Source organism: Armigeres subalbatus, chromosome 2 (genome assembly GCF_024139115.2).
Source record: "Armigeres subalbatus isolate Guangzhou_Male chromosome 2, GZ_Asu_2, whole genome shotgun sequence".
Taxonomy (NCBI): domain Eukaryota; kingdom Metazoa; phylum Arthropoda; class Insecta; order Diptera; family Culicidae; genus Armigeres; species Armigeres subalbatus.
Genome location: NC_085140.1, coordinates 314,250,589 through 314,270,538, shown reverse-complemented (window position 1 = coordinate 314,270,538; position 19,950 = coordinate 314,250,589). Strand labels below are relative to the sequence as shown.

Genomic DNA, 19,950 nt, shown 5'->3' with positions numbered 1-19,950 from the left:
TGCCGTGGCGAAGGCTATGACACACAGAAGCTGGAATTTTGATGCGTGTGAATTCGAAACGTGTAGTGTAGAGGTGGTCGTGCAGATTTTGGCCCTCGGTTCCATCCAAGGAAAGCGAGAAACGGTAATTTTATTGTAATTGCGAATGGCCAATTGCAACACGAACTCGTCATTTGGTCGAAGTGAGAAAGACACCTTTAAAGAGACACGTAAATATGACGAACGATATTTCGTAGACTGTAAATATCTCAGAAAAAAATATAGAATTTGTAATGAGAGGTTGAAAATAGATCAAAAAGAATGTGATACATTTTGCTTGTCAAAGTTTTCGAAAGATCAGAAAATCGCACTTCAATAACACTTCAATTCTAACTGAAACTGATCGATTAACACTAAGATCATTCAATTGATTGTATGTGAATAATTTTCCATTGCTCATTGAACAAGTTTCTGGACATGAACAAAAATCCACCTCTTGAACAAACGATGCCATAACCAGCTCTCCGTTACATATGATGATGTGTTATCACAGTTCATTTGTAGCGATAATACCCCATCACAACAGTGTTGCACCTTTTTCTGCATCCATCATTTCCCCTCCGTAATTCATGTCATCCTACAATCAATTCCACCTGTCGTCATTTCGATCTGCCTGCATCTGCAAGCGAGTGCAAGCAAAAGTTACAACGATTCGTCGTCGTCGTCGTCTTCGATCCGAGCAGCAATGGAGTGACAAACGCGATCGCGCGAGCCAAACCCTATACCGATGTTCGAATGCCTGCTCGTACAACACATTCGCTTGGGTCCGCGATCGACGACAAGTTTGTGATGCGGTTGCACAACACTCGATCTATCCCCAATAGCAACAGCAGTACCACCGAAGAATGCACGCGATACGGCAGAAAATGTGGAAGCAGCAAAAAAGGGTACATGCGAGGCATAGGCTAGGTCTAACCGAGCGATCAGCCTTTTTTGCGCGCCAAGTCTACACCCCCTATCTGCGCCGACGGCAACGACGACGTCTCGCGGAGTGTCCCCTTTTGTGTGCATGTGCAGGATCCAGGAGCGTACTGACGAACGATCGTGGCAGAATAACCACCAGCTCAGCACGCTTGTGCGCCGCCGACGAGGTTCAACCCTGGCAAAGGGACACAGTCACTGCACCCGCACCACAGTCAAGTCAGGGCCCAGTGTCAAGTTGCCCGTTTCAGGTTTAGCTGCGGCAGCAGAGCAGAGAGTACGACCTATCGATGGCAAGGTAGGGCTCCCCGGTTGGAACCAGCTGCGTGAAGCACAGTGGCCGGACCGTGAGCAAAATATGCGTTTTTTTTCACACAAATAACACTTTATTCACAATAAAAACTTAAAATATTCCAAAATTCCACGGAAAATTCTTTCAAAATTTTCACGGAAAATTATTTGGATTTTCCAAGAAATTCTTTAGAATATCTTCGGGAAATTCTTGGGAATCTCTTCGGGAAATTCTTTGTAATTTCTTCGGGAAATTCTTATGTATTTCCTCGGAAAAACCCTTGGGATTTTCTCGGGAAATTCTTCGGAATTTTCTCGGAAAATTCTTTGGAATTTCCTCGGGAATTCTTTGGAATTTCCTCGGAAAATTCTTTGGAATTTCCTCGGGAAATTCTTTGGAATTTCTTAGGGAAATTCTTTGGAATTTCCTCGGGAAATTCTGTGTTTTTTTTATGTTTTTCTTATGTTATGATTTTCTCGGGAAATTCTTCGGAATTTTCTCGGAAAATTCTTTGGAATTTCCTCGGGAATTCTTTGGAATTTTCTCGGGAATATTTTGGATTTTTCTGGGGAAATTCTTCGGAATTTCCTTGGGAAATTCTTTGGAATTTCCTTGAGAAATTCTTTGGAATTCCCTCGGGAAATTCTTTGGAATTCCCTCGAAAAAATCTTTGGAATTTCCTCGGGAAATTCTTTGGAATTTCCTCGGGAAATTCTTTGGAATTTCTCAGGAAAATCTTTGAATTTCCTCAGAAATTCTTTGGAATTTCCTCAGGAAATTCTTTGGAATTTCCTCAGGAAATTCTTTGAATTTCCTCGAAATTCTTTGGAATTGCCTCGGGAAATTCTTTGGAATTTCCTCGCGAAATTCTTTGGGATTTCCTCAGGAAATTCTTTGGAATTCCCTTAGGAAATTCTTTGGAATTTCCTCGGGAAATTCCTTGGAATTTCTTCGGGAAATTCTTTGGAATTTCTTCGGGAAATTCTTTGGAATTTCCTCGGAAATTCCTCGGGATTTTTTTTTAATTCCCTCGGGAAATTTTGCGGCATTTCAACGGGAATTTTCTTTGTATTGAAACCCAAAGCATAGGAAAGGGAACTTGTAGCTCAGCTTTAACAAAAAGTTATTCTCTTATCAATATCCAAAATTTTGTTCGCCATCAGTTCGATAGCCCGCCACTGTGCCGGCGGGAAGAGATTCACTTGATCTCGTGTGTATCAGCGAGCATTCAGAGCCGGCAGCGGCACCAGCAGCAGCAGCAGCGGGGAAACAGGTTTATTAGCTTGGAGACGACGACAACGGGTCTCCTCGCTGTGACGGCTGCATGACAGTGGAAATTAATATTAAATTGTTGTGTATACTCGTAGAGGGACTCGGATAAAATAGTAGCATTATTAATATCAATGACGATAATGATGCTGATGCTGGCGGGCGGTTGATTCCGATGACGACGACTTCGATGACAATGGAGGGAGAGGAAGGGCAGGGGACGTACGGAAACTCGTCTCCGCTAGAAGTCGTTCACACCGATTCAATTGCATGCACTGCATTGTGCATGTGCAGCCGGGCCAACAAGTGACGGACTGGCTGACTGACTGACTGGTTTGACCAAAGAGCAGTTTGTCGCCTACGTCTGGGTCTCCGCAACACGCTGCGCTAGAATTCGAGTGATTCCGATTTCCAAACCGTCATGATAATTGCACCCTAGAATTTCTCGCTGGGCGCGCACGTTCAACCCGCTGCGGTCGCTGCCGATGCTCGCTGGCTGGCTGGATCGAGTGTGTGGTGCACAAAATTATAGCAAATCAACTCGCTAAACGCACAAATCTCCGCGACCGCAATATGAATTGAATTGAATGACATTATTAGCCGGATCGGTTTACAAGCTGTACTCGGCGTTACACCTTCGCTTTGTTGGCTCGTTTGTAGATTGGCGTCAGATCGTTTGGTCGAATGATATTTTCCGAAAAGATAATACGGTGTTAAAAAGATATTGCTCAATGGAGTGGGTTCCAGATTGATTCAAGTACTTTTCGAACAAACATCATTCGACCAAATGACCGGCAACTACGCTCTCGTTGACGGAGGCGCAGGTTGTTGCATAAAAGTGTCGGATCGGGGCGGCTAGTTTTTCTCCATCCCGACCCGACCAGACCGGGCTTTCTGCTGGGTTATGATACACGAGACTAAGCCGCTCACGACGATGACTAGGTGTAACTGTCTAGTCTACCAACAACTTGTCGCTCGCATGAGTTCAGCTCGGTGTCGGTGCGGGAACTTCGCCGCGCCGTGATACCGTGATGCGCCGCCACTCACTCGCTGGCAGGGATGATGCTGCGCATTGAATCCGCGCTAATTTAACGGATGTTGACAGCTGAAATCAGATTAACTTATTGCCGGCGGCGGCCGGCAGCTGCGGCAGCGGCTGAGACGCAGAAGAATCGAAAGTTACCGCTCGCACGGACGTACTTCGGTCAATCGAAAGCTCAACCCAAAGGATTCGCCGGTATCTGCAAGTCAAGCGGCTTCTCACTGGCCGTTAATGAGATTTGTCAGAAAATGGTTTTCGGTCTTTTTCATGGATTGATGGAAAATTGGGAATTATTCACGATCGCTGTCACCGATATGGACTGCAGTATGTGAATTTGAGGTAGGCTAATCTGGCAGGAGACACCTGTCAGCTGATGATTGATTTTAATAAGCACATTGTTTTTTGTAGTATTCTGGTCGACGAAATTTTACAGAACTTATCCTTAGATAACCGAAATGAGTTGCGGTATTCATGTTTGATGTTCTTTAAAGCCGAAATTAACCATAATGAAATGTAATTGAGTTTCAAAACAATCAAAGCTGGCAGTTTGTTTCAATTTTTCAAGTTTGGTCACTAAGTTTAATTAATTTTAAACGATGACACAGTACTTCATATAAAAAATAGGTCCGACGACGATTTTGTCCACCAAGCAACCAAGGTTCCCGCACAATGGATATGTTTCCGTAGATTTTGACAAATTTCCCATGAACCAATTGTACAGACGTACGCAAACGTGTTTAATGTGCGGAGCCCTTCCGATTTTTTTGAATCAAACTAGGACTTATAGCGATTCTGACAATCGACCATCTCACTCCAAAGTTGGATTTGATTAACCCAACTTAGTCTAGTAGTTCATACCAATTACCGACTATATTTGGATTATTTTTATTCGGCTAGGTCAGATAGAAATTCCAAATATCCATCAACTCACTTTAGAGCTGGATTTCATTTACCCAACTAGGGTCAGTGATGCCTTCAAATAACCGACAAACCGACTCCAGAGTTGATCTCTTCTTGATTCAAACAGATATGATGGCGATCCGTCAGCCAATCCACTACTAAATAGGAGTTTTCTTGATTCGACTAGGGCCGATAGCTATAATGACTATCGACCTTATCACTCGTGTTAGTTTTCATCGGACTAAATATGTGAAATGGAGGTTCAAAACTACCGACCGACAAACCCCTGGGTGGAATCTTTCTCGATATCCGAATAGGACCGATGGCGATTCCGATCATTGACATTCAAAACTGTTTGATCAAATCAATATTTTTCTTGCAATATGATGGATATTTGACAATTTGTCGTATTTTAGCATAAGTGAAACATGCAAAATGTTTTACTGACAATTTTATTTTATTTGTCACGTTTTGGTGCACTTGATGGACGGTTGTAAACATCTTTGAGCAATTTATATAAACTTCGGCCACGGCCGCAAACGATTTTCAAGATTCGCTGCTGCAACCGAGGCGAGGCTTTGGAGAGCGCCAAAGAAATTATCACCGTATATGCACCCACATTATTTTTTTTTTTGCTTAAGTACTTAGACATTTTATTTCATCATAAAGGAAGCTGATCGCCGTATCAGTTTGGCATTTCTTGTCTTGTCTATTTCTTGTCTTATGTCTCATTTCTCATATGCTGCATTTGGGCATTCTATGAATGTTTTTGTGATTCTATTATTTATTTAAAAAACGAACAAATTAAAAATGTTTCGAAAACCATCCGATGATTGAAGAGCTCTATATTTTCGTTTGTTAAGCAACCAAATTCTAATTCTGTCACACTAAAATATATTCTCAATATATGGATGATGTAGGGCCCTTCTTAGCCTAGCGGTAAGATGCGCGGCTACAAAGCTGAGGGTGGCTGGGTTCGATTCCCGGTGCCGGTCTAGGATATGTTTGGTTTGGAAATTGTCTCGACTTCCCTGGGTATAAAAAAAATCATCGTGTTAGCCCTATGATATACGAATGCATAAACACTAAGCAGCGAGGCGGCAATGTCCCAGTGGGGGATGTAAAGTCAATTATAAGAAAAAGAAGATATGCATGATGTGCGTGCCAACTGTAAGGAAATACTTCTTGGGTTGTGGGCAAGAGTGTTAGAACGATGTTTTGGATTGCGCTTCTGCCAATTTCCATTTAGTTGGACGAGTGAGCATTTGTTTGAGCTTGTTGAAAAATTTGCAAGGTATTCTATTCCTCGATGAAAAAACAGTACTCCGAAATTTCTGGGTTTTCCCATCTCCATGAACTCTGACAAATCGCTCCCCCAACTAAAACTAAAACTAAAACTAAAACTAAAACTAAAACTAAAACTAAAACTAAAACTAAAACTAAAACTAAAACTAAAACTAAAACTAAAACTAAAACTAAAACTAAAACTAAAACTAAAACTAAAACTAAAACTAAAACTAAAACTAAAACTAAAACTAAAACTAAAACTAAAACTAAAACTAAAACTAAAACTAAAACTAAAACTAAAACTAAAACTAAAACTAAAACTAAAACTAAAACTAAAACGAAAACGAAAACGAAAACTAAAACTAAAACTTAAACTAAAACTGAAACTAAAACTAAAACTAAAACTAAAACTAAAACTGAAACTAAAACTCAGCCCCCTCCTCCTCAGAAGGCATTCTTTTCCTTTGATTCTCAGGAAATTCTCCCCCAAGCAGTGATGGAAAATGTCAGAAAAATGTCATGAGATTGAACTTTGCGCTTCTCACTTTTGACAGCGAGAAGTGAGAAATGAGGAGTGAGAAGTGAGACGTCTCACTTCTCTTTCCTCATTTCTCACTTCTCAATGAGGAAAGTGAGTAGTGTGAAGTGGGTAGTGAGACATCTCACTACTCACTTTTTACAGCTAGAAGTGAGAAATGTGGAGCGAGAAGTGAGACTTCTCATTTCTCACTTCTCACTGTGGAAAGTGAGTAGTGCGAAGTGGGTAGTGAGACGTCTCACTACTCATTTCGCGCTTCTCACTTTTCTCACTTCTCATATGAAGAGTGAGAAATGAGACGTCTCTCTTTTTATTCATAATTTCTCACTTTTCAAATGAAATATTCGGCCAAATGACCTATTCGGCCAAATATCCTATTCGGCCAAAAGACCCTTTCGGCCAAACGACTCTTTGGCCTAATGGTCTGTTCGGCCTAGTGGCATTCGACCAAATGGCTTTCGGCCAAATGATGCTTCCTTATCATATACCTTTTACGTATACTTAGTATACGAGATAGGCACAAACACAATTGAAAATAACTTGTGAAAAAAGTGACTAGCAAAATGGATCATTCCTCCTTCAGGAATTACAGGAAAGTTGAGGAATGCACTTCCAAGAATGTTGGGTAATTACTTTCTCCAAGAGTTCTAAGCAATTCCTCCGATAGGGAATTTCTTCTATTGAAATTTTGAGGGGGCTCATAATTTTAGAATTTCAATAGAATTATTATTCAAGATTTCTGGGAAGATTCATCTCCATTTTTCGTAAAATCACCTTACAGTAATTTATTATCTAGGAATTTAGGGGAAGTCCCCAGCCATGCATGAGTCATTTCCCAGGCCTTTTGAATGAAATAGTTGTAGGCCTATTCACCAGTTTTACATGAATTGATCATAAAACTAACTCGATGACGCTCAAGTGCAAACAAAAATTCCTCCAGCATAGTCTTGCTTTGTAGTAACGCGGGGTAGGGAATGCTTAATGCTGGGTTTTTTGACGAATTTTTGAAGGAACTTATGGAGAAAATCAATGAGGATTTTTTTGGAAAATTTTTGGAGGAAATCGTAAATAATTTTCTGAATAATTTCATGAAAGAACGTTGGTAAAACTTTTCACAGTATTACTGAAGAAATTCCTGGATAAATTAATGAGGATTATTGAAGAAACTCCTGGAGGATTCTCGAAAAATGTCTGGAAGAATTCTCGAAGAAATTTCTGGCGGAGTTTTGTTGAAAATAATTCTTCAGAAGTCTTGAAGAAATTTTACAATTTCATATTGGGCATGATGACCTTGCGTTTCGTAACTGCTACTCCGTGATCGACCAGAACAATCGCTATTGCACAGCATGGAATTTGCTCTCCAACCTCAATGTGCACAGTCCAAGCGCTCTAGTCGATAACGGCTCTGGCCAAGTCCTCACAGTCATCGGAGATGGGAAGGAATTGATGATGTAGTGTGTAGTCACTCGCCCACTGCAAGACGAGAACATCTCTGCACTAGCCACGAGTTCAGAGGCAGAGGTTCATCCTGGTTAACGGGTTGCCAATGTGATAGTAATGAAAGGGTGGGTATATTCTAATTAGATGCCGAAACGAGCTTTTTTTTTGCTCATTTCGGATTCTAACAGTTACCTGCTAGAACTAATCAAGTTATAGGGTATAGGGATAGAATATGGAAACGGTATGGCCCATTTCCAGTTCTAGCGATTGCTAGAACATGAGAAATATACGAAAATATACAAAGTAGGAGGTATGGAACGGGCATGGGATTCAAACCACGACCTCTTGCGTATGTGACAGAAGCGGTAGCCACCAAGCCTGTTACTGAAGAAATTTTACAATTTCATATTGTAGAAAAACTGAATAATTTGAAGATATCTCAAGGAAAGTTTACTGATACAAATAACCATTTTAAACCAAAATTTTCAAGCGATCAAGCGATTGCAAATAAAATAAATATAAGACGTGTTTCCTCAATTCGAGCTGAATTACCTTAAAGAAAAATATCAATTAAAACAAACAACATTTTTTTCTGCCGCCGCCGGCTCATATTAGAGCGATCCGCATGTCTACTTCCAACCAGGCTTTGCAAGGTTAATAACACGTTTTGCAAATAGTCAAAAATCATTACACATATCCAAAAATTCTTCTGGGACCACGGTGTTTTTATACACGCTTGATATTCATTGTTATTTGAAGCATCTGTAACCCACTAAACGTTTTAATCTTACTTCTTTTACGTAAAACTTTAATTGTTTTCTTAGTGCAAAAGATTTAATTCAATAAAGGTTTCGTTAAGAGCGCTAGACCGTGAGGGAGGACAGTCAAATATCTTACACCAATGAGGATACTTGAAAAATGTTAATCCTCTAACACCCAAGACTGTCTTTAAAAGGGGTACTTTGATTATTTTTTGTAATTTTAAATTGTTTAGATTTCAGATGTCAATCAATAATATTAACCTCAATGCATGTTTAAATGAGATTTAAAGTTATTTTTTCATAATTTTATTTTTATTTATAAAAAAATAAAGCCCGCAGTCCACTGTTTGTCCTAATATATTTGTCAATTATATATAATATTTTTGTTAATATATTTGTCAAATATTTGTCAAGTTTATCCGGATGTTTATCAGACTGATTAGAAATCGACATTGATATCAGACTGACTTGACATATAAGTATTTGTCATTATGACAAACAGTGTACTGAAAGCTTAAGTAAATTTTTCTTCTTCCATGTTTCCGTTCGTATACCTTTGAAGAGTGAAATATTTGTAGTTTAGAATTTTTCCACAACTAACCTCCTGGTAAATGATACATTCTAAAATTTATCCAACTTCTTACTCAGAAAATAAAAAATTACCCTTGAAAATTTAAAAATTGCAAACAGTCAGCTTTGAAAGAGAAAATTTAAACTCTAAATATATTGACAAATCAAAAAGATGAACAGATTAAAGGAATATTTTATTGGATTGATTCAATTGCGATTTTAAAATGTGTATTGGCCAAAACGTGTTTAGATCGGTTAGTGATTTTGAGCGAAAACAAAAATTTGGGTTGTAGAGGGTTAATGGCTAAACTAATTGCAGTGTAGTGATATTGTAAGAAAATTCCGAACTCATGCTTCTATTAGTTTGAAAAGTTTCAAAAAGGCATTAAACTTTTTTTCTTTTTTTTTCCTTTCCCCGAGTAAAATGTCCGATATCTACTCTTTCTGTTTCTTCTTTTGCAATGCCCAACAATCGTTGGATATCAATTTCAGCCTAATTCCTCCCACGACATCTGTAAAAATCGGTATAAATCCCTTCAATGCAATTAAAAGACGACACTCATTCGACGCGCGCGCAAACGTGCAAGAGAATGAGCGTCATGTTTCGAGTAGAACTCGCCAAACAAACGCCCACACAAATACGAACACGAGAAATGGTGTGCCTGTGTTGATCAACTCCCGCGCAAGTAGCGATTACAAGTGTCATTGTTTTGTTTTCGATTTACCTAATTTTTAATTAATATTCAGAATAAATTTAATGGGATTCAAGTGGATTAAAAGTGCGTAGTGAAATATTGTGACCAACGCTTTTAAAGCCATCATGGATTTTGAAATAAGGTGCGTTTGCTTAAGGTGCTAAGAATTCAGAAAGCGGGGGTGTAATTTCTGCTCTGTATTACCTCGAAGCACGAAACAGCTAGGACATTCATTTTAGTCACAGAAACATTTATGATCGTTCTTTCGTCATATACCTTAAATATAATTTTTCAAATGTGTTATATAAATTCTTTCAGATGAAATCGGGATCCACAGTTTTCTAAAATATTCCATTCTTCTCTTCTTCCATTCCAGGTAAGCGCCGCATTCTTGCATTTCAATGGACCGTTACTCTCCTAGGACTCGTTTTTGACATGTTTAATCGGCTAGAAAAAAAATGTAAGAAAAATGTGTTGAATTTCTACTTAGGTAATCAGTGAATCCAATATCTGCTGTCCAACGATGGATCTAAAAACACAAACCAGCATCCATTTCTACCGTTTGCCTTCCCCACGCTGGCTGGCTGCACAGTCGCTCGAACATCAAACGGGTGCCCGGCCATAGCTTATTTATGCAAAATTGGCCCACCTTCGGTTTTATCGAAGCGATAAATAGTGACGGAAGTTTTCAAACAAATGTTATTCCATGTTTTACTCATTTATTAAGTCTAAATTCCACATAGCCTAAAACGAATAGATTTCTTTTAAATAAACTATCAATAATGCATCACTTCAGCGTTAATTTAGAATTACTGTCGTTGGAATATGTACCTCAATATTTTGTTGTTATTCTGTTTTCAAATTGTAATGAGACCAAATTTTAAATTAATTGATCGAAAGCTGACCAAAAAATCTTCAAATTTAACAACTGGATCGAATGCTTTGATGGCCCCTGCGCGATACCATCGCATATTGAAAACATTAAACAACAGGTGTTTGATTGATCGGGCAGCATATTACCTAAACCGTTTCTCTATGTGAAACGGTGCAGATTTTTTTGTCTCTGAACTCTCTGCCATCAGGATGGCGGCCTTGTCCGGTAGCCGCGCAACAACGCCCGGTGATCACTCCATTTAGTTAGATGTTGATCAACAACATCGAAATGTGCAAAGCAAAACATGCTGCTAATCGACCCGACCGAATTGGTTTGTAGTTTGGGCCCATTTGACGATCAGCACCTCGTCGCGTGCTGCCATTACTTCGCTATTCACACAATGCTACAATTTGATCGCTGCGGTCAAATTCGGTTAATTTCATCAAAAAACTTGATGGAACGACCGACGACTATTTTATTTTGTTCGCCGTTTTCCACGTCACTATTATTGGCGCGTCTTGTGCAATGTCTTTTGTAAATATAGTGGCAGCGGGTTGCGATGCAGGAGGCTGCCACTTGTCAAATTGCTTGGGGTTTCTGCTTTGTTGTCGGTTCCAAGGATTTTGGCTGCCAACGCTGACGGACAGCCACGGTCCGTATCGAAACCGCATAGACCCAACAGGTTGTTGTTTGGGTCGCGTGGCTTGCCGGTTGTGCTTGGGTGGAAAGGTGAGAATGGAGATGCCGAAACAGGTTCACCCAGTACCTGGTGCCCAACTTCAGTAATTGATGTGTCACGTTTTGGTGGCACGATTTTTCTGGCCGATTCGAAGCGTCACACACGTGTACCAGATCGAACCGCCGGGCTATCTGATTCGGACCAAGATTTGGGCTGATTATTGGCAGATCGGGGTTATTACGGTGCAATGATTTATCGGAACTTTTACGTTTACATCGCTGATCAGACAGAGTCGGTTCAATTAAACCTACCTTTTCCAAATCATAAAAGCAGATAGGAAACTATTTAATTGCAAAATAGATACAAAAAAAACTGATGCAGATCTCATCAAATTCGCTCATTTTTGGTCGTTGAAAGTGTCAATCAATTTGGCGTGATCAAATAATGTAGGAAAACTATTCTAGTAATCTACTTCTACGCCCCCATATCAAATTAATGGTACAAAAATGCAAACGATTTATTCATTTTTTTTAAAATAAACTAAAACATTTTTTTGTCATTAAAAACATAGAATTATGTTTTTTTTTTCAGATGAAAATAAAACACTTCAAACATTCAGTTGGTATCCATTTATATTTTTTTATGATTTTAATTATTATTGAAAGAAACTATTTAGTTTCATGGATACTTGAATCTGAAAAACTGCAAGATTAAAACGAATTCCATTTTATTTAGAGCATAGTCTCTTTCCATCACTTATCTCTAGAATTAATGCCAAACAGATTTAACGCTAAACAACTGGACTGAAATTCGCAATCCATTATGAATCAACAAAACTACTGCAGTATTTTGTAAGAGTCTACCAAACTATCCGCAGAATCATAACACGTTGCCACCTCCTCCGCCTGCTCGCAGTTAGCCCCATTCACGAATTCCAAGCACGTGCTTCCCAACTAGATATAGGATCCGTCGTCCAAATCATTTCCAGTTTCTCATCTCCAAAGACGACTGCTGGCTGGTGCTGTGGCCGCTAAACGGGTGGTGCCGCCGTCGTCACCATCTTCATTGGAGCGATCTGCCGAAAAGGCACAACTTTCCCACACTCGCCGAGACGCTCTGCGGCCCGAGAGCTGCTGTCGATGGTGTGGGCATCAAAGCAAAAATTTCAATGACCCACCACCCCCGAATGCGACAAACGGATTCCGCTCCGCCATTCAAACGGCATCGCACAGCAGCCAATCTAGCGACAACAACGGGAACCCGATTGGGTGATGTCACGGTGTGGACGGAAGCGGTGATGGTACGCGTGCGGGGGGTCGTTTACAGTGTGTGGCGACATAATTTCTAGCAGGGTTTTATGTGTGCACGAATGCCTCCCCCTGGCTGCGTCCCGCAATGCTGCTGGTCACATCCATCAGCGTCATCGCCTTCCTTGCAGAATCCGCTGATGGATCAGCATGGGCGAAGCTAGGGGTTTGCATTTTTCGGAAACTATTCATGTGCGTTCCAAACTTGGCGAGAATTATTCCCGAAAGAAGCGAAGTTAACTCTATAAAAAAAATTTAAATGTTTCATTGAGTAATTCTCGCTGAAACCGGGTCACTATTTGCACGAGGTTCTCAAAATGCCTAAATTTATTTTCATTCGAAAGCTTTTGGCAAGTATATGAAGGATCCAAGTTATTTCCTCAGGAAAATGAACCCCTTGTTTGATATACGCGAAATCATTTTATGGGCCCCTCGTTTTTTGTCCATTTGTCAATTTTGTCTTCGCCAAAACTTCCATAACTTCTCAACCGATTTTAGAGGTCACTATATCGTTGGAAAGAGGTGGATTAGCCTCAATTTGCCATAATAAAAAATGAAGGTATGTTTTTTCCATAAAATTATATGTACGATTTATCAAATTACTTTTTAAATGCCCATATGACCAACGACCATTATTTATAAGACTCAAATGGCACTACTATGTCAGTTTCTTGATTTCACACACTATTCAACGTCAAACATGTTTTGAAAATGTAGAGCATATCTACAATCTATTTTTTAGCATACCGAAGCCGTATCCAAATTATTGGTTTCAATAACTCGAGAACCTTGGAATTGGTGATTATAAAGGTAAAGTAAAGTTATTTTCGATTATTCTTAACTTATTTTTCCCAACTTGTCACCTATGAAAGAGACGAGAAAAGTGAAAGAGGTAATTTAGTTTCCCTTGCTTGTTTGTATTGGTATTAAAAATAAGATACAGTATTTATTCGCTGGGATATTTCGAAGTAAAACGTCTCGCTTCTGATATCTCACTACTTATTTTTCACTTCCCAATTAGCATAAATCGTTTCAAATTTTTCATTTCACTATTGATCGTCCTAACAACATTTCCGGCCTTATGATCCGTTCAGCAAACGATATTTACAACCCGTACGCCAAAATGACATTTTCTATCATATGACCAGTTTGACTAAACGACATTTTCAGTTGTACATATGTTGTATGCCGGTTGAATGCCCTGTTCGGTCTAATGTCCCTTTCTGCCAAATGACAATTTCGACCAAATGCTATTTTTCGTCAGTTTACCTATTCAATCAAACGAAGAACGGCCCTTTCTGCCAAACGACTTTTTCAGCCAATAAACCTGTTGGCGCAAACGACTTTTTCGGCCAAGTGGCATGTTGAGGCCATCGACATTTTCGAGCAAAAATTCTGATGAGCCGTATGTCATTTTTGGCCATACCGCTTTCGGCCTAATAACCGTTTCGACCAAAGATTCAATTCGACCAAATGGAGTACGGCTAGAGGTTCGAATGACTTCAGCCAAACGACTTTTCCTCGATATTTTCGAGGAGAAGCGATATTGCAGAGGAAATGTACTTTTTGTTGCAAAATTTTATTTTCGTGAAAATTGCGTTATCGGATAAAGTAATTTTTGAGGGAGGTATCTCACTTCTCACTCCTCTCTCCTCACTTCACACTTCTCATTGCGGAAATAAGAAGTGCGAAATAAGAAGCGAGCAATGAGAAATGGGAAATGAGTGAGACAGCGCAACTATAACCATTGCTTGTACAATCAGCACGTGAAACGAACGGAAGCTTGCCTTCGTGCTACTCTCAACGACAAGAGAAAAAAATCAGGACTGCCATGCTCAATGTTTCTAGGAGACACGACGGTCAACAATGAACGCGAGAAATGCAATCTATTTGCACTTCATTTCCGACCCGTTTTCAACGAGTTTTCCGCAAATGAAGTGCAAGTGGACGATGCAATCATTGATATGCCAGGCGATGCCTTCAACTTCGAACTTCCCCGCATTACAGCCGACATGGTGATAGCAGCAACGCAGAAATTGAAGCTATCGTGTGCTCCGAATCTATACCATTTCGTCGAAAGACATTTAGTCGAATGACATTTGGTCGAAAGGACATTACGTCGAATGGACGTTTGGTCGAAGGGATATTTAGTCGAAAATGATTTTTTATTCCACTAGAGGCGCAGGACATTTGATCGAAAGGACACTACGTCCAATCGACATTTAGTCGAAATCAGATTTTAGATTGAAAAATCTTTTTACATTTGGTCGAATGACGTTTGTTCCGTCGAATGGCTATTTAAAAAAAAAGAACTTTAGTCAATAACAATTAAAAAAATGAATGATTTATTGTGGTGTTTATAAAAGTCACATAATTATTGCTCCAATATTGTCCGAAGAATGATAGGTTCATAAAAAGAATAAATAATATGAAAACGATGAATATTCCCGACTGGATATTGACTTTGGCGAGCTCCCGCTAACCGACTACGATGAATCTATTCCATCTGGTCAAAAGAAATTCAGTCGAATGATGTTTCGTCAATAGACTTGACGTCGAATAGATTATGTCATATCACCATCTGGTCGGAAGTAAATTTTATTGAGTGAAAGAATGAGTTTCAAGAATATGAAAACCATTTCCATTCGATTATACGTCCTTTGACCAAATGTCATTAGACTAAATGTTCCAAAGCCGACTACGATGAAGTATTGGCAAAATAACATTGATATCATTGGTTTTTGACCGTGTGCCAAAAAAACAGATCAGTACCTAATATTTTGCTATTTCTCTAGGTTTTCAACTTTCCTATAATCCATCAGAGTCTCCAGTTTCTGTTAGCTTAGGTAAAAAATCCTCATTGGCATCCGTATTCATTTCTTCCGCTGTTGATTGAACTTCCTCAGGTCTACTGGATTCCTCTAATCAGTCCATCAATGTATCTTGTGGATTATATATTCAAATTTAACCAAAAATCTATTGACGAATTATCTATTTAACTAATTACCTATTACCGACTAAACACTTTCAACATTCGACTAAATTTACATGCGACTAAATGTCCTTTCGACTTCATGTCCTTTTGACTAAATGTCCGTTCGACCAAATGTCGATTCGACTAAATGTCCATTTGACTAAATTTCCATTCGACTAAATATCCATTCGACTAAATGTCCCTTCGACAAAATGTACTTTCGACTAAATGTCATTCGACTAAATGTCATTCGACTAAACGTCATTCGACGAAATGTCATTCGACGAAATGTCATTCGACGAACTGTCCCAAAGCCGTTTGCTCCAGGTCCCAACAGAATACTCGCATCCGTGCTAAACCAATGCAAAGATGTTTTAAGCCACCCATTACCAATGCTATTTAATTTATCAGTTCAGCGTAGTGAGTTCCTTCATGTTTCCAATTTACAAAAAAGGAGGCAAACGTGATATTGCAAACTATCGGAACATTACTTCCTTGTGCTCTTGCTCCAAGTTATTGGCAATAATAGTGAACGATTGCCTGTTTACGTATTACAAAAACTACATCGATAAAGATTCAGCACGAAGCGTTCTATATCCACGAATTTCATACAGTTCACTTCCTTATGCTTGCGGAGCATGGACTTAGATTGGCAGGTTGATGCTGTATACATGGTTTTGAAGGCGGCGTTCGACTCAGTTGATCACAGAATTCTGCTCGCCATACTGGAGAGACTCGGAGCATCCTCAAGGAGCGTAGTCTGGCTTAGATCCTGCTTGCGAAACCGTTCTGTCAGCGCAAAAAAGGTTGTTCGGAATCCCAACTGTTTTCCAATAATTCTAGAGTCCCACAAGGCAGCAATCTTGAGTCACTTCTATTTTCTATTTTCATAGATGACGCTTCCATGTTGCTGCCACCTGCATGTCGCTATTTATTCGCAGACAACACAAAAATAGTCAAAATAGTAAAGTGTAACTCGGACTGCTATTATCTACAAACAATGTTAAACATCTTTGCTGAGTGGTGCTCAAGAAACTTGCTATGACTAAGTATCGTCCACGTCCACGAACGTTTACTTTCTCTTTCGATTATTACTTTTTACCAAGTGACAATTTCGACCAAACGGAATTTTTCAGCCAACGACCATTTCGACCAAATGGCCAATTCGGCCGAACGATGTTTTCGGTCGTATGTTATTGTTGGCCAAATGACATTTTTGCCCAAACCGTGTTCGATCTAATATCATGTTATTCGGCCAAATGGTCGAGGTTCTGCCAAATTGCACTAAGCACCATTGAAAAATTGCCCATGTTTCGCCCAAGTATTCGTGGAGCACAAATCGTATAGGATATCCTTCTACCCTGCAACCAAGAATATCCAAAACCAAATGAACGAACGAATTCAAATATATTGATGTACGTTTTCATCAAACGATCAAAATATCGCATAAAGATGACCTTTCCCGTCAAAAATTGTATCTCGTTTTATTGTCTCAATCGATTCTTTGGCTTATTCAAGGTCAACTTTTCCGGTTCTCTTTCATATATTTTTTTTAATCAAAAACAAAAACGAAAAAGTTAAATTTTAAAAATACTTAGAAGCGTAGGAAAAAGACGGACTTATTGTTGAGGTCAAAGGTACAATAAAGTAGTGGAATTAAAGTACAAATCCGTCTTATGACCAGTGGTGGAAATCTGCGAATCTTACTCACAAAACAAGAAGTAGGCTAATGCAAAAGACTCGCGAACCTTTCAAGACAAAATTTTCAAAACTACTTTTCTGCTTTTGTAAACAATGATTCAAACAACGATTTGACGAATCTGATAGCTGTCCCACGCAAACCAACGCCATCAACAGGTAGCGGATACCTTCACCTACCTATTGGTGTGGGTTTGCGTGGGAGTGCTATCAGATTCGTCAAATCGTCGTTTCAATCTTTGTTTACAAAAGCAGAAGAGTCGTTTTGAAAATTTTGTCTTGATTTGTTTTGCCTTTTTCTTGCCTACCTACTACTCGCAGAGATAACAAAAAAACGAACCCCGAAAAATGTTCGTGAAGCTTCGCGAGTCATTCGGGTTAATTTGCTAAAAGTCATAAAACAACCTCGGAACTTATTTCTCACTGATGTTCGAGCAAGAACCCAATTGTTTATTGTTATTGTGTTTATGTCAAGTCAAATCTATCCATTGTATTCAAAGTAATCACAAAAACTCGCGACCGTGTTTTTACTCCCGAACAAAATACAGCCCGGCTTTTTGTGTTTGCTCTGCCCGTACTCGCGAACAAAGCAAGCACCAGAAAAATGCAGGCAGTAGGTTCGCGCGAGTATGGCATTTTTGGTAGGCCCAATTACACTCTTTTCTTACTCGTGAAGCGAGTATTTCCACCACTGCTTATGACAGGCGAATACATTCCACTAAAAGCTTAAAATATTTTTTTATCAAAATATTTTCTACCGAAAATTGATTCAAAATACAGACATGTTACCGAAATTCGGAAGTAGTGCGCTAGATTTGGATAAAGATGCACTAAACAACGCATCCTTTAGTTTGGCATATTACACCTAGGACAAAAGTTTGGTTCGGAGGTCCCTACTTCCGAATTCCAACGTGGTGCAACGCCAACAATATTTTCAGGAAATGACCTTTACCGTCAAAAATATTTATTCGCTCAATCGATTCTTTATTTTATTTAAGGTCTCACTTCCCAAAGATTTCATATTTTTTACGCCTCCAAGTACAGACCCCATTCGATTTTGACAACATTCGGTTTTGGCAACAACCATTCGATTTTGGCGACACAATTTTTTTTATTATTGCTTATAAACCACGTAAATATGGTAATTGGCTAGACCCCTAAACCGACGTAAAAAAAATGTTAAAAAATCGCGTTAAATTTTTTTTAAGCGAAACGCCTAAATATCGAAATTTTCGTAAATGAAATTGGTTAGCCCCGAAACCGACGAAAAAAAATAATTAAAAAAAACCTTAACAAATTTTTAGTGTAAACATTTAGATTTGAAAATTCGCGTAAAAAAGGTCACAGTGTGTCTAGTGTCACAAAAAGTGAAGAAATGTTGAAGCACCATGAAAAAACAAAAACCATTCGATTTTAGCAACATAGATGTTCCGAAAGTGTTGCCAAAATCGAATGGGGTCTGTATATTTGATGAAATTTAATAAAATTGAAAAAACGCTGCTTTGTCTAAATTGGCCTCACATTCGCTAGATTTCAAACCAACATCGAGCGAATTTTTCAGACCTGTTTACACGTTCAGCACTTTTTCGGTGCCTAATTTGGCCAACCCTGAAAAATACATATTTTTCCAAATTAATCGATCAGTAGAAAGCAGCATTGAAGCATGAAGGATATATCTCTTGTTGGAACTAATAAGACCCTTGCAAATTGCTTTATTTTTGGAGTTATTCGCAAAATTGGACAAATTAGGAACATGTCCAAAACCGATACAGTTCCCCTAATACTAGCAAAAAATACCCAGCTTCGCCCGGGTTGCAAATGTCACATACTAAACAATTTGCAACACCGCATTTGCAGATTAATTTTCTTACGGTTGTTTTGTTTTCCTCACCAGCAGACTTAAAATTGAATTCTACCGATTTTTTACCTTTCCCGTCGACAGCATTTTGTACATACAAACCTTACAGATTGCAAGACGAATCGATCAAGAGAAAAATCTTGCAGATCCGTCATTCCGTTCGTGAGTTAAATCGTCAAGAAGGAAATCTCAACTCACTTTTATTTAAATAGGTTTCATGAATTTTCTTTTTGTTTTGTTTTCAGAAAAGCCATTTTTAGGGGAAGTTATTTTACAGGATATATTTTCGAGAAAATGTTATTTTTAGAGAAATTTTTAAATCAAAAAATTGTTTTTTGGGAGTTGTACCCTCAGTCGTGAGTTCGAGTCCCATCGAATGGAAAGTGGTTACCTCCAATACATTTTTCAAATCAATATCTTCCACATAATGTACATATTCTCATATGAGTTTTCAAAACATTGTAAATTAATGTCCAAGTCGGGTGGTTTAATATCCGGAATATAGGCGATTAACTTTGATTGAACTGAAGAAAGATATTTTAAACAAATGGAAACACACTTTTCAGGTCTTTTTTTTATTTTTTACTTCTTTATTTTTATTAACTCGTGTTTCTTTAATATTTTTCGGCTTGACATTACTGTCTTCTAATAAAGTATCGGTGTGAAAATTTAAAAGTGATACCTGCGCAGTTGATTTGGTAATAAGAAACACATTGAAGCCGATACATACATTGTTTTGGGAATATATTCCTATTTTTGTTCGATTAGATAAAGTAATAAAATATCCTTGAAGCAATTTCTTAAAA

At 38.8% G+C, this 19,950-nt stretch overlaps 1 protein-coding gene across 2 annotated transcripts in view; it reads left to right on the top strand.

The window, feature by feature from the left end:
• LOC134212628 (chorion transcription factor Cf2-like) overlaps positions 1–19,950 on the top strand; it is a 175,729-nt gene that overhangs the window by 72,493 nt on the left and 83,286 nt on the right. Inside the window, exon 1 of one of the 2 annotated variants that reach the window (XM_062690641.1) lies at positions 9,574–9,896. The exons of the other annotated variant lie outside the window; for it this stretch is intronic. Within the exon in view, the coding sequence (XP_062546625.1) occupies positions 9,880–9,896 (17 nt within the window). The 5' untranslated portion in view covers positions 9,574–9,879. Of the gene's footprint in view, positions 1–9,573; positions 9,897–19,950 lie in introns of those variants that run through there. 2 annotated transcript variants of the gene reach the window in all.